The sequence below is a fragment of the Mycena indigotica genome, assembly GCF_014461135.1.
Source record: "Mycena indigotica strain 171206Taipei chromosome Unknown Mind.scaff0008, whole genome shotgun sequence".
NCBI lineage: Eukaryota > Fungi > Basidiomycota > Agaricomycetes > Agaricales > Mycenaceae > Mycena > Mycena indigotica.
This window is the reverse complement of record NW_023503007.1, coordinates 597,216-612,313: the sequence shown is the minus strand read 5'-3', so window position 1 is coordinate 612,313 and position 15,098 is coordinate 597,216. Positions and strand designations below refer to the sequence as shown.

The 15,098-nt window shown below is 56.6% G+C and overlaps 1 protein-coding gene across 1 annotated transcript; it reads left to right on the top strand.

Annotated features, from left to right (window-relative positions):
- Nucleotides 1-11,484: 11,484 nt before the first annotated feature.
- MIND_00911300 (HMG box domain-containing protein) lies at nt 11,485-13,288 on the top strand (the record flags this gene model as incomplete). The annotated part of the gene is made up of 4 exons (XM_037365750.1): nt 11,485-11,527; nt 11,581-12,647; nt 12,695-13,231; nt 13,280-13,288. The coding sequence occupies 4 exons, from the start codon at nt 11,485-11,487 to the stop codon at nt 13,286-13,288; spliced, it is 1,656 nt and encodes a 551-aa protein (XP_037217162.1).
- Between the last annotated feature and the right edge of the window lie 1,810 nt (nt 13,289-15,098).

Genomic DNA, 15,098 nt, shown 5'->3' with positions numbered 1-15,098 from the left:
GAAGGGCTCTTGCTTTTCTTGTTCTTTCTCACACCAGTGAGAAAGCTTGTCACCGTCAAGAGCCGCGGCCCGCGGGCCGGTCACAGTCCGCCGGGCTCCGGCCCGATCCGATCCGGTCGCTCCAGCGACCTTGTACTCTGTATGTCTTTTGCCTTGTTACTTATATCTCCGTATGTCCTTATGCTTGTTACTTTCCATATGCACTCCGTACCTTGTACTTACTTATGGTCTTCCCTTTCTACTTACTCGTAGTATTTAAGCAGCTAAAGTAGCTACGGTACTTTAGCTTGATTATAAACGTTACTTGCACTCCTCCTCTGTGCGGAACGACTCCGACAACTCTCCTCTCTTCTCTTGTCCTTCAACCGGACTTCACTCCGCTCGCGGACCTTGTCCGCTCCGACTCCGCTCCGGTCCGGTTGGTCTTGTGTTCTTTCATGTCAGGCAGCTACTGGCTTGTTAGCTATAGTAGAAACCCCCTCTGTTCTGCACGGCACTTGACAGCTGGCTTTGGCGGATCAATCGCCAGGGTAGCACAACCTGGCAAAATGAGGGGTGGGAAATTCCAAGGTGGCAATTTGGTTTAGAAAAGTCACAAGACCTGATTATTTAATTGTAATTGTATACACTCCAAGCTGCTGGACCAAGCAACAGTAACCAGTTGGACCAACCACTACAGCTTTGGAGTTCTATGTAGATAGCTTATTTATATAGGCACACTGATTATTATTTTGGCTTCTAATTCTACACATATATGCACACACACACCAAGGTTAGTTGGGAGCTTAACCTATTCTATGCTGCAAACTTTATATCTATAGTGTTGTTCCTCACAAAGAGGTTCAAAGGGTCAACATACTGTGCCATGGAGGTCAAGGAGTCAGGAAAGTCGCTGATTTATTATAACCTTTTATGTAATCTTTTATCTTATATATTAAAACACAATGGTTCCGGCATTGACAGAAAGTCATGCGGACTGTAAGGGCAACCCCGGAGGCCTGAGATCAAGGTCCTAGCAGGGGAGGATCCAAAGCGTGAACATTGGTAAGCAAATACAAATGAAGCTGACCTAGCAGGGGAGGATCCAAAGAGAAGAAACTCTAAGGGTCCGCCTGCTAGGGAGCTGACTATATACTGCTTGTCCGTAGCTGCCGCTGTCGGGCACAGAAGGCTTGGGCGGCGTCGCAGGCAAGGTCCCAGGGCGACCGTTGGGAGGGCGTTGACGGATCGGTGATTGTGCGGGCGAGATGGAGGGCCGGACCGGAGACAGAACCGGAGTCGGACCGGAATCGGAGGCGTCTCCGAGGGGCCGAAAGGGAGGTTCCCCTGACATCACCCCCCCCCTTTGAATGCGGCGTCCCGACGCATAGACCGGAACGGAATCGAGTCGAAGGTCGCGGAGGCGATGTGTCGTGGCTTGCCAGGGTACTTACGATAGAACTCCGCAATTTTCTCCGGGGCGAAGACACGGTCGAAGCGGACCCACTGGTCGTGCGACGCGTCGTAGCCTTTCCATCTGACGAAGTAATTCAGCCGTTTATACCTCACCCTTGCGTCCAGGATTTCCTCTACTTCCCACTCCGGGACTCCGTCCTCGAGGTCCGGAGGGGGCTGGTCGTAGCCGGGGCGTCCGTCGAAGGGGTCGTCCTGGGCGAGCTCCAGCTTGACGACGGGGAAGACCGGGTGGAGCTTTGAGTAGCGCGGAGGGAGGTCGAGCTTGTAGGCACCTTTGCTGATCTCCGCGACTATCTTGAACGGTCCGAGGCGGCGATGGGAGAACTTTTCCGAGGGGCGAGTCGTCCTGATGTCAGAGGCCTCCAGCCAAACACGGTCGCCAACCTTAAACTCCGGAGACGGAGTCCGTCTCCGGTCGTAGTAGCGCTTGTACTCCTCTTTGGCCTTAGTGAGCGCGGCCTTGGCTTCAGCAACACCAGTGGCGATCCGGTCGCGGAACTCATTCACTGACTCCATGGCGGAACGGACTCCGGGTTCGAAGCCCATGCGCGGGAGCCGTCCCGTGTCTGTCATGAAGGGGACCTGCTGCGTGGAGGAGTGAACATGGTTGTTGTAGGCGAACTCCGCGGCCGGAATCAGCTCATCCCAGTCGTCCTGCTGGTAGTTGGTGAAGATCCGCAGGTACTGCTCCAGCTCCTGGTTGACGTGCTCTGTCTGACCGTCTGTCTGCGGGTGGTACGCGGTGGACGTGGCGGGCTTGATGCCGATTAGACGCCAAAGTTCTCGGGTGAAGTCCGCGATGAACTGCGAGCCGCGGTCGGAGACGTACTTCTCCGGAGTCCCATAGTGCCGCCAGACATTCCGGTAGTAGAGGCGGGCTGCCCCTACTGCATCAATCGTCGTATGACACTCCGAGAAGTGGGCGCGCTTTCCGAGGGTGTCAACGACGACCATGATCGCGTCGTACCCATGGACTTCGGGAAGCTCTACGATGAAGTCGACGGAGACGGTATGCCAGCGTTCCGGGGGCGTTTCCGTGGGGTGCAGCTCTCCGTGGGGCAGTCTCCGGAGTGCCTTGGTGCGACAGCACAAGTCACAGGTCGCAACATACCGGCCGATATGGCGAGACATCTGAGGCCACCATTAGTTCCGGGAGACCAACTCCAAGGTCTTGAAACGACCTGCGTGTCCGGCGACTCGGGTGTCATGGCAGAGCTCGATGATGCGTCTCCGGAGGTCCTTGTCCTTTGGTACAACGATCTTTCCCCGGAAATGGAGAAGACCGCCGGAGACGGCCCACTCGTCAGACTGCGAAGAGCGGGGGCCTCGAGCTTGACCTTGGACCTTAAGAAGTGAGCCGTAGTGGTAGTATTTAGCCTAAAACCAGTAGGTGTACTTAGGAAATACATTGCCTAGGCTACTAGGTACAGCCAGGGGGCTATGTACACCTAGAACTTTAGGCTAGCACTTCTCCCTGGGCCAAAGTATTATTCTTATAGAAATATATATTATTATTCTTTATCTGGTATTCTGTTACCTAAGCCAGTGCCCCTATCTATATAATGTTTTCAATGTGGAACCATTTTTGATTGCCATCAGTACTTTTGATGGCTATATCATGATCCATCATTTGTGTCCAAATTAGGATTATTATTGATACAGGCCTTCCCAACTATATACCGGGTCATCGGCCTGAAAAAAAGGAGTTTAAAGTATTATATATGCATTATTATTAATATTATATGTATTAGATAACAGTTTATTCCATCATTGATGCTATATTGATCCAGAGACCCTCAAGTGATTCTAGCCTAGATCACTGGGTACACCTAGGCTAGGTGCATTTACTATCCTAGGCAATGCATTTCCTAGGTGCACCTAAGCCGGGAGGCTAATTCTTACAGCTACGGGTGAAGAAGTTGCCGGGCCGCTAGTGTGACGGGCTCCTCCAGGTCAGGCTCACCGGAGAGGGCATCACGAATGTCGCGGAGGAGTTCAGAGCCGGGACCGGAAACGGAAACGCCCTCGAGTGCGCGGACGTGGAAGAGTTCAGGCCGCAGAAGCACGACATCGGAGTTGTCGGAATCGACTCCGTGGTTGGGTCTCCGGGAGAGGGCGTCAGGTCGACCCATGTCGCGGCCAGGCTTGTGGTGCAGCGTGAAATCGAACCGGGAGAGGTACAGGGACCACCGGGCCTGTCTCCGGTTGAGGTGCTGCGTCTTCCTGAAGTACTCCAAATTCTTATGGTCAGTCCAAATCTCGACAGGGTGCGCGGCGCCCTCGAGGAAGTGTCTATACTCCTCGAGTGTGCGGATGATCGCGAGCATCTCCTTGTCGTGGATTTCGTAGTTGCGCTGGACATCATTTAAGCTTTTGGAATAGAATGCTACAGGGTGCCACTTCCCGTCCGGGGCGGATTGTGAAAGAACCGCCCCCGTCGCATAATCAGAGCTGTCCGCCTCGAGTCGGAAAGGCCGTGCGTCGTCCGGAATCGCCAGGACCGGTTCCGAGGTGACCGCGTCCTTGATCGCTTGGAACGCGGAGGCCTCCGCGTCGCCCCAAGTCCACTGCTGGTCCTTCTTGGTGAGCACGAAGAGAGGGCGCGCAAGGGTCGAGAAGTCCCGAATGAACCTGCGGTAGAAATTAGCGAACCCAAGGAATTGCTGAATGTCCTTCTTGTTTTCTGGAGTCGGCCAAGCGGAGATGCCTGCGACCTTGACGGGGTCCATTTCGACGTGGTTGTGGGAGATGATGACTCCGAGGTACTCGATTGACGATTTTTCAAAGTCGCACTTCTCCGCCCGGAGGTACAACTTGTGCTCTCGGAGTCGCCGCAAGACCTCCTGAACAATCTGCCGGTGTTTCCGGAGGTCGGAATGGGCGATCAGGATGTCGTCAAGGTAGATTATGACGTCTCCGGAGAGGATGAGGTCCTGGAAAATGTCATTCATCATCGTTTGGAACGTCGCAGAGGAGTTTGTCAGGCCGAAATACATCACCAAGGGCTCAAACAGGCCCCGGTTAGTCTGGAAAGCCGCCTTCCACTCGTCATCTTCCTTGATCCAGACGTTGTTGAAGCCCCAGCGGACATTGAGTTTGGTGAAGTAACGAGCACCTTTGAGCCGGTTGATGAGGTCGTTGATCAGCGGAAGGGGGTACCGGTTTTTGACAGTCATCGCGTTGAGAGCACGGTAGTCCTGGACGAAGCGGAGTCCGCCGTCCTTCTTCTTGACGAAGAAGACCGGAGACGCCATCGGAGACTTGGAGGGGCGAATCCGGCCCGTCGACAGCCCTTCCTCGATGAACGCGTCAAGCTCGCGTTGCTCGAGGGGCGAGATGGGGTACACCTTGCAGTTGGTGGGCTTAGCGTCGGGGACGAGTTCAATGGCGTGGTCCCAGGCTCTCCGTTCCGGTAGCGTATCGAAGGACTCCTTGTTGAAGACGTCCTGGAACTCCTTAGCCCAGTCCGGGATCTCGGAGGGCGGAGGGGCAGAGTTCCTGGCAAAGGCTTCGGCCAGACGTTGTGAGACGGTGCTACCTGCGCGTATCTCCTCTGAGGGACAAAACGAGGTGTAGAAGATGCGGTCACCATCTTCGAGCTGGTCATCTTCGTCATCTGAGTCCGAGTCCGGCGTCAGATCAGGCAGGTCGGAATCGAGACCGGAATCGGAATCGTCTCCGTCCTCAGGGCCAGAGAGGTCCATAGTGCAAACCGAGGGGAACGGGCCGGAGCGGAGACGCTTCTGAAGCGACCGGAGTCGCCGCAGCTCGGTCCGCTCGACGCGCTCTTCCTCACGGCAGGTCGAGCAATTGCGGGGGCACCGTGTCATCTTGACCTCCTTGGTTTCCCAATTGATCTCTGGGTTATGCTTCCGCAACCAGGAATACCCCAGGATGAGGTCTTGCTTGCCAAGATGGGTGACGGCCAGTTGAACTCGTTCGGCATGGCCCTTGTAGCGCAGGACCAAGTCCGCGATCTGGTTGATGGAGCCAGCGTCATTGGGGGTGCCATCGACATTGAAAACCGGAATCGGCTGATCGAGGGTGCGGACCGGAATGCCATTCCGAGCGACATAGTTCGTGTCAATGAAGTCGGAGGTGGCACCACAGTCGACAAGCCCAGAGAGCGAGAGCTTCAACGCACTGGTGGTGGACTCTAGCTCCAATGGGAGGTGGAGGGAGTTCGCCCCAGGGGCAGCGGCAACAGTGTACTGCTTGGGCAGTTTCTTTTCCCAGGCAGTGAGGCGGCGAAGGACGATGACCGGAGTTGCGGGCGGAGTCGGAGACGGAGTCGAGGTGGGGGCAGGAGAGGGTGTGTCTTTCGTTTCGGGCTCATTGTAGGGCAAGGAACTGCATTCATCATCCAAAGAGGCAAAACGATTTATAGACGCGAACGAGGGCACACCAGTCACTCGTCGCGGGGGACAAAATCCTCTCCGGCCATCGACTCCGCAGCCGTTTCCGGCAACGCGGGCTGTGTCCGAGTAGCGGGCGATCAACTCCGCTAACATCTCGTCACCGAGTTGTTGGATCACCTCGTCGAGGATGTCCATTGAGCGGACATCCGCGGGGAGGGGGCAATCCCGGCGAGATGGTTTGGGTCGCCGCACCTGAAGCAGGCGCGACGAGGGGCACCCCGAGCCCTGGTGCGATCCAACTCCATAGGGACGGGAGCTGGAGGCGCCGGAGCGGGGCGCGGGCCGCGGGTGGCACGACCGGAGCCACCGGGCGGAAAGGGGCCGGAGCCGGGATGCGGTTGACCGGAAACGGAGTCCGAATCAAACCGCCAGGCGTCTTGGGGGCGGCTGACTTGATCAGCTTGGCCCGGACCAGGGCCTCGTATTGACGGAAGGCCCGGGTGCGCCAGCTAAGGTAGTCCCGGAGGTCCGGGGGGTCGTTCGAGGACGTGATTCCGTTATTGATCAAGGGGTCAAGTCCGTGGCGGAACTTGGTCACCTTGACCAGCGCGTCTTCGAATCCGGCGAGGTCCATCAGGTCCTCGAAGTCGTCGGTGTACTGGTAGACATCCTTTGTACCCATGTGATAGGCGGAAGTCTCCAGCTTGGAGAGAGCGTGATCTTGCTCGTTCTCCTCGACAAACCGGAGTCGAAACTCGGAAACGAACGAGCCCCAGGACGGAAACGGAAACGGGGCTTTGCTTCCGTGGCGCTCCGCCCATTGCTGAGCGGGTCCTTCTGCCATAAATGACATGGCATAGCGGACGGCCTTTTCCTCGCTCGCCTCTCCGTTGACCACGAAGGCCTCCAGGGGCAAGGCGGGCGTAGGTGCGGACCGCGTAAAGGAACGCGCGGCCGCGTTTCCGGTCGCCGTTGAAGGTGAACAGGGGGTTTGGTCGCAAGACCAATTTTGAGGCGAGGTTGATGTCGCCAAAAAGGGCTTCGGAGTCGCCCTGGACCGGAGTCGGAGTCGGAATCGACGTCTCCGGCGATGGTGTTTGGGGTCCGCCAGCATTATTAGCGGCGGCAGCGGCAGCGGAAGCCTGGTTGGTGAGTAAAGCAAGGGCCTCAGTTAGGCTATTGATTTTCGCCTCGAGTGAGTCCAGCCGGGCGTCTGCGGTAGGAGTGACTCCGGACGGCATGACGGGTGCGGGGACCACAGGAGTAGAGGAGGAGGGGACAAGTGGCAGGGGCGGTGACGAGGGGCGGAACGGACTCGTACTCCGAGCCTGAGTCAGTGCCGAACCTGGCAATCTTGTCCGGTTGATCCCGTAGAGAGTTTCTTCTGCTGTAAGGGCAACCCCCGGAGGCCTGAGATCAAGGTCCTAGCAGGGGAGGATCCGAAGAGTGAACATTGGTAGCGAATACAAATGAAGCTGACCTAGCAGGGGAGGATCCGAAGAGAAGAAACTCTAAGGGTCCGCCTGCTAGGTAGCTGACTATATACTGCTTGTCCGTAGCTGCCGCTGTCGGGCACAGAAGGCTTGGGCGGCGTCGCAGGCGAGGTCCCAGGGCGACCGTCCGGGAGGGCGTTGACGGATCGGTGATTGTGCGGGCGAGATGGAGGGCCGGACCGGAGTCAGAACCGGAGTCGGACCGGAATCGGGCGCGTCTCCGGGCCGAAAGGGAGGTTCCCCTGACATCCGGGCCGAAAGGGAGGTTCCCCTGACACGGACACACATGAACACGTGAATTTCACATGCCACCCCTCGGATACCACCTGCCAGTCGGTGAGCGGCCGTGTGGGCACTGTAAAAACATTTTATTATGTTCCATGCCACAGGCACGGGCACGGACGTTTATACTTGTTTAAAATTATATTCTCATTTTTGCAACTCACATGATTATTGCCACCTGGCAATCAAACCTGGCTAAATGGCAAAACCATGGCTAAATGGCAATTAAATCAAAAAAAAAACAAAAAAATCGCCATATGCATTCAATATCACAATGACTTTTGGCTCTATGATTGGTTAACCCAGAAGCAAGAAGAAAAGTACTAGTATTTCTGAATTTGGTCCGTTATGTATCAGGTGATACGCCGTCAATGACGTGGCTCCCCACATGATTGATGGATGCCTATCACTCCTTACTTCTAACCACCATCTCGGAATGTCGACGTCCATATCTTCGCTTCCTCCGGAGATACTGCTCGAGATCTTCATGCACTCTCTCCCTGCGGCTCCCTATCTGGACAAGACGCGTTCTCACTCCCGCGCCACTGCTCTTGACGCACGTCTGCTCAGCCTGGCGGGGGCTAGCGCATGGCCACTGGCCACTGTGGGTCAACATCACCATCTCGCTGCCAATCGAGTATAGGTTGCGCCTCCTACCCTTATTGCACGAGTGGCTGAGCCGTGCCCGCGGCCATCCCTTGACGCTCGTCCTGCGCCACTTCTACCGGCGCACGACGATGGATCTCCTTCGGGCCTTCCCAAATGTCGTCAATCTTACTATCGCCGACCATTACTGTCTTGCGCGGCCGCAGACGGACCACGTCATATTCCTGCCGGCTCTCACACAGTTTTCGCACCAGCACCACGGACATTCCTTACACTGGTTTACCACGCCCAATGTCCGCCGAATGCACAGCAGCGATCGTATCGTGAACATCACTGCCTGGCTTCAGCGCTCTGGCTGCGGCAACATACTCACCGATCTCTCCGTGGCAATGAAATTCGCCTATGGCACCGTGCGTGATCCGGAGGGCTGCCTGCGCGCGCTGTTCAGCGCGACCACTGCCCTGGTCCGGCTCCATATGCGGGAGCACTCCGACAGGCCCGATGAGGAAGGCAGCTGGGGACGGGGCTTGTTGGACGTCCTCGCCGACCCGGGAATCGCACCCGAACCGGCGGAGCTGGACATGCAGTTGTGGGCGAGCGAGCAGGCGCCTGCGGAAGACTGGCGGTTTCTCGTCGAATTCCTCCGGCAGCGTCATCCCGGCTCGTTACGCACAGTCGCTGTCAGCTTCCTTGGTGGGGAAAATACGAGCATGCCCGGTGACGTACGCGCGGAGTTGGACAAGATGGGGGAGGAGGGGCTGCACCTGCGCATTCAGCAAGGAGCACCGTTTCAGGGAACATGAATGTTTCCCTCGACTGCTTCCATATATTCATATCCATCCTTCCCTCGACCGTTATAACCTAAATCAGCGTGCAGCATCTCTGCTTCAAATCTTCGATCTTCATTCCCAAGACAGCGTGATCTCCACAGAACCATTTCTGCTCTGTGTATCTATCTACGCACTCCGCCAGCCCATTGTCCTCCCTTCGCGGTTACAATTACGCACGCTAAACTTTGCTTGCGCGATCCTGGCGAGATTGACAGGACAATGGCGCGTCGCGGGACGTTCTCGCGCGAAGCGCACACAAATCAAACACGTTTTTGCCGTTTTCGGCGTGCATCCCGTGGACGCAAACTTTGCACAGTGGCGTGGCAGGCCGGGCGCTGTCTCGCTCTGATCTCGCCCCAGATACACAACTCACGCAGCCGATCCAGCGAGTCACCCGCCGGGCTCCGATCACCCAGTCGCCGTTCGGGGTTTCCGCATGCGGCGTGGGAGCGCGATGCGGTGATGCGCGCGCCGCGTGGTGTTGCCAAGCCGCGGGGTCGCGATCGTCGGGAGGGCACCCGGCTCGACTTTTGCAAATCGCGAATTTGCGTGTGTGGGCGGCGACGCGTCGACTCATTAGGCCCGATCGGGGCGCGGCGTGACCGCGCCGCGCCATGCCTGTGGCGGGTGGAGTCGTGACTCCGAGTCGACGCGGGAATGAGTGGTGAAATCATAACGCAGGGAGGGAATCACGGGCGGGGAGGCAACAGTACTAAGATCCAATTTGTAGGTAAGTTAACGTTGCGCAATCACCCATTGTCCCTTCAATCTAAAAAAATGTAGTGCTGTACGAACGGACGTTCCGGCCAGCGCGACTACCCCTCCGCCCTCCCATCTGCCCCCCGGCTCGGACAGTCTACTCAGAGCCTTGAGCCGCGGCCACTGGTCGTCGTGAGGTGCCCCTCAAGTTTGCTCGCGCCGGAGATTAACAAACTCTAAAGCTGGCATCATGATCGTGGGTCCGTTGATCCCGATGACCCCTTGCTGTGATACCGCGCCAAACCGCATCCGGCGGACAATGGGCCCTCGCCCCCGGGCCCTTCTCTTCGCCTCCATCGTGCAGAATTCCGAGCATGATGCCCGCCGACACGTGGCGCTGTCGCTCGACGCGCGCAGCCCAGGGTCCCGCCGTCTGGTGGGTCCAGCAGAGTGCCCAGCTGGCGAGGACGGAGAATGACTGGAGGGCGGACTCCCATGCATGGGAATCCGCGCGTAATTTCCGGCCTGCGATCGGGACGTAAGTGGGTGTCGTCGCACGCTGTCATGTCCTCCCCCGCATCCGCATCAGCGCACCGCCGCCGCTGCGACAGAACAATGAGAAATCTGCGACTGGAGGAAAGAGGCCTCGGAGGAGGCGCGAGGCGGGACAAAGCAAGCAGCCGGCGCTTCTTGGCATGTGCGTCGTGCGCTTCTTGGCATGTGCGTCGTAACGGAAGGAGGACGGGTGATGCGATTGATACGCGGGGAAGCGAGACGCGGGCACGTGCGCGCGTGGGCCGCATTTAGGCCCGATTTGGAAATGACTCGGGTGGGCGTGGCGGAGGGAGGGAAGTGCAATGTTCGTGGGCGTGGGCGACGGCGGCGGTGGGAGGCAACTCGATCGTGGCGGCGTACGTGTCCTGGCCACTGGCAGGAAGGACGGAGGACCTCTTTGACGCCGCAGCCAGAACAGAGGTTGCTGTTGAAGCTTGAAACGAATCCGAGGGTTCCGTGTGGTGCGCTGCCTCGAGGCAGGCGAAACACCATTCGGATGATGAGCTGCTTATATCCCAGCTTCTGCGTGACTCGCTCGTACTGGCAACCGAGTCATATCATCCAAACCTTACTTACCTCCCATCACGTCCTTCCATCCCCGTTATCCCCGCGACAGCGTATGAAGCGCCCACACACAGCACCCTACAGCAGACGCCCACCCGTCTGCACCGCGCCAGAGGCGTTCGTTTTGGGTATCGCCGTCTTGTCTCCCGGCACCGGCCCGGACCTTATCGCCGCCGTGGCGGTGCTGAGACGCGATGTCAATCACCGCCATCGATCGGGCTGATTCATCGATTGCGTCTCTGCTCTGCCCACCATGGCCCAGCCCCACCCATCGACGCGAGAACAAGACGGGCACCGGGCGCTGTGTCATCTCCCGATCCCTCTCCGTGCAGGCCCCATCACGCCCGACGTGGTGCTTCCCACGCCCGATTCATTGTCTGTCCCAAATCGGGTGTGTACGGCAGGGCCAGGGCAGGCGGTTCGCACGCCCACGGCTAGTCATGCTTCTTCGCGATCGAGCGGGTTTTTTTGTTCTCTTATTATGAGGCGACTTATTGTCCTGCTTTTGGCTCCCGCGACGACGACTGCCCTCGAGGCCTGCATCGGATTGCCCTCGCCCTGCCTGGAAAGCGCCCTCTGGAGTAGAGGCCGATACTGATACCGCCTGCGACGAGCAGAAGTAACGAACGAACGAACAGAAGGATGCCCGCTGTACGCGTTAGACAGGCGCACCCCGCGGCCAGACGTGCGTCCCTCTCTCTTCTCCCCCTCGCAAGCTTGTTCCTAACGGTATACCAGCGCACCTCCTCGACCTTTCCTCCACAACCTCCTCACTCGATTCCGTATCCACACAGGACGTCAAGGCCAGTCTGGACAGACCAGCCCTGACGATCGTTGCCCCCACTCCACGGCAGTCGACATTTACCTTCGTCCCGCACCCGCTGTCCCACCCACTCCCTACGCCTTCGCCTACGCCCTCACCGGCCGCGCTGGGCATACCGCTGCCGTTGCCGACGACGCCGGTGCTGACTCCAGTCGAGGGCCTACGTCAGCTGTCTTTGTCATCACCTTCGCCGGCGGCGACATCACCGTCCCCGGTTTCTTCCGACAGTCATGTACCCACAACCCCCCCTGCACGGCCCATCCCTAGTCCGCTGCCGCTGAGCGCCTACACACGCACTCTAACTCCGGTATACGTTCCCGCCGCAACACCTTCCCCCGCTCCCTCCGCCTCACGAAGTAAACGACGCGGTGTGAGCGCGGATGGCAGACCAAGAAAAGGGGACGCAGACTACGTGAAGCGCCCCGAGAACGCGTTTATCCTCTTCCGGCGACAAGCCTGCGCCGAGCGGGCGTCTTCCCCCGACTCTGTCCCCCCGGCGTCCTCGGCCGACGGTGCCATTGTCCCCGCTCGCATCGCCCTGCCCGGCCTCCCCGCGAAAGCGAGGCAGGCAGATTTGAGCAAGGCCATATCGGCGCAGTGGCGCGCTCTCGGGGCGGAGGAGAGGCAGAAGTGGGAGGCGCTGGCGGCGGAGAAGAAGAAGGAGCATGAGGAGAAGCATCCGGGGTATGTGTACAGACCCAGGAGGAAAGCGCCGAAGGAGGACGGGCTGGTGGTTGGCGGCCCGAGTGACCCGGAGGTGGCTCAGCAGGAGTATCGGCTTGCGATACCGAATGTGTATGGGCCCAGCGGGAGCTTCCACACGCATACCTACACCCAGCCGACAAGGGGGCAGGAGTATTCACTGCTCCCGATGATTATGTCCTCCGCATCGCACCGCGAGAGCACCAACCTCGGCGGCTTCGACTACCTGCCTGCCGCCGCGGAGAATGCCGCAATGTCGAGTTTCGATGCGAATTTAATGGTCTGTCCATCTTTTCTTCCCTCGCGTTTGCTCATTGGCTTTTGCAGGCGTCGGATTTCCTCCGCTCAATGTTCGCCTCCTCCAGCCACCTAATCCCGCCGCCAACGTTCACGGACACGGCCGACCGCTCGCCCGCATCTTCTCCCGAGCCCGAGCTCGCCACGCCCGGCGCTACCTCTTCCCTTCCACCGCCCACCTCAGCGCCATTGTCCTGTGACTTCCCCACCGACCCGAGCACGTGGTACCCGCCGCCCTCGTCCGCATTGCTCATCCCATCATCATCATCGTCTTCCAACAACAGCTTTTATGCATCCAATCCCTGGGCAGCGGGGGCGCAGCAACAATACGCCGCGCTCTCGCTGTCCAGCGACGGCGTCGCGGTCGCGCAGCCCGACACGGGCTTCTCGCTCGATGCGTTTAGCTCGGTGTTTGACCAGCCCATGGCGGAGTTCGATTTTGACGCTGCGGGTGGGGTGCCGATGGGCCTGGGGATCGGGCTGGACGCGCCGTGGGATGGTGGGTGGGGTGATTCGGAGCCGCTCATCTCGATGGAGATGGGCGTGGACCCGATGGAGTTGCACGCGGTGCGTTTTTCCCCTTCATTCTTGTCTCATTTGCTGATAGGATGCCAGGATATATAGACCTAAAATTCAGACAGTCCTCCTCAGGGCGACTTCGATATATGCATCATATTTATCTCTCCTCCATTATCTCTCCCTTCACTGTACCACTAATCCCACCTCCGACCATCTTCCCCTCTCTCCATGTTGTTCGAACACTTCTCTCGCGCAAGCGCCGTCCACCGTTCTCATCTCTTGCGCGCCGCCGCGGCACGCCCCTCCTTACATTCATACATAGCTTCTTCGTCGTGGCTTTTTAACTAATTTACCTTCTTGATACGATACTGTATACAGCGGAATGTACGTAGTGATGGCCAAGTCCGGTTCGGTCCGGTTCTTGGCCCTTTTCGGCCGAACGCCGGACCGCCGGTTCGGTTCAAAACGGGATTTTGCCGAACGTGAACGCCGAACGTCGGTTCGAACCGGCCCCGAACCGGCGTTTTTGGACCGAAAACGGCTGAACCTGGCCGAACCGAGGGCCAGGTTCGGTTCGGAAACGGCCTTGGCCGAACCTGAACGCCGAACGCGCGTTCAGTCCGGTCCGGTTCGGGTTCGAACCGAAATCCCGAACCGGACCTGGCCATCACTAAATGTACGACTGCAGTAGTAGAATGTGTACTTAGTTGGCAGGTCTTTAATCGAGGCGGTTTTAATTACCTTTGCGATGCATCGGACAACAACATGGCTGCTTTGCATGGGTGGGTGCAACGCCCGCTGCGCCGCGCCCGGGGGGATCCAACATTTGCCTGGCGACCGCCGACGAAAATAAGTCTATGAGCAAAGTGGGCACTGGCTGTCTTGTGTATGGTGTACCAAAGACGACTGATTGGCGTGAATCGCTATGACGAACGCGACCGCGAGTCAGTGGAAGCACAGCCTGGTGTCCGCTAACGCCCCCTGAGCTGTGCGAAGAATGATGCATTCGAATGCTGGCCAAATACAATTATATTACGTTTGAGAGATAATATATTATAATCATATCATATTCAGAGCCTCAAGACAATAATATATTTGTAGTATAGTATAATCATATTCATATACAGAATATGATTATGTTATGAATATATTCAACCATAATTTAGTAACCTTATCTCTATATAATATAGCTGGTACCTAGGAGATACCATCCTACACTATGTTAGGCAGGGTGATCTGCAAGTGATGATATACAATGGATCAGATATGACATTAATTTAAAGTATGTGACTGTATGTCTAAATCAGACTAACTTTAGTCATGTTAGTAGGCGGCTATCATAATCCACCTTACTATATTTGAATATTCTGTGGTTATAACATAGTATAGTTATAACATAATATCATATATTCTAACATAATCATATTCAAGTGATTGACCAAAGGCATAATATATTCATAATATCTGAATATATTCAATATTTAATCAACTGTAATATAATTATGGCCAGCACTAATTGTGGCTTTGAAAGCTAAGCCATTCAGTCATTATGTTCTTAGGAAATTCAATCAAGTAGATATGTAAATTGGGTTAGACATATTTTTCCAAGTCATTATGCATGTAGATCAAGGTCTGAGAGCATGAACCAGAACTAGCATAACTATGTAGACAGTCTACTGCCTGATGCTCTATGACCCTGATCCATGAATCAGAACATGCCAAATATATATAGAAATGATCAGCTTATCTTCATCAACCAGAGACACTAGCCACTTATAGCTGTTGGACAGTGGACTATGATATATATTTAAGGTGGCTGGAGCACTGCATAATCACCGCAGCATTTGTCAAAATTTCAATAGAGGTAATAATAGGCCAAAAGTGACTGATTGTCAATGATTAGGAAAAGGAATCC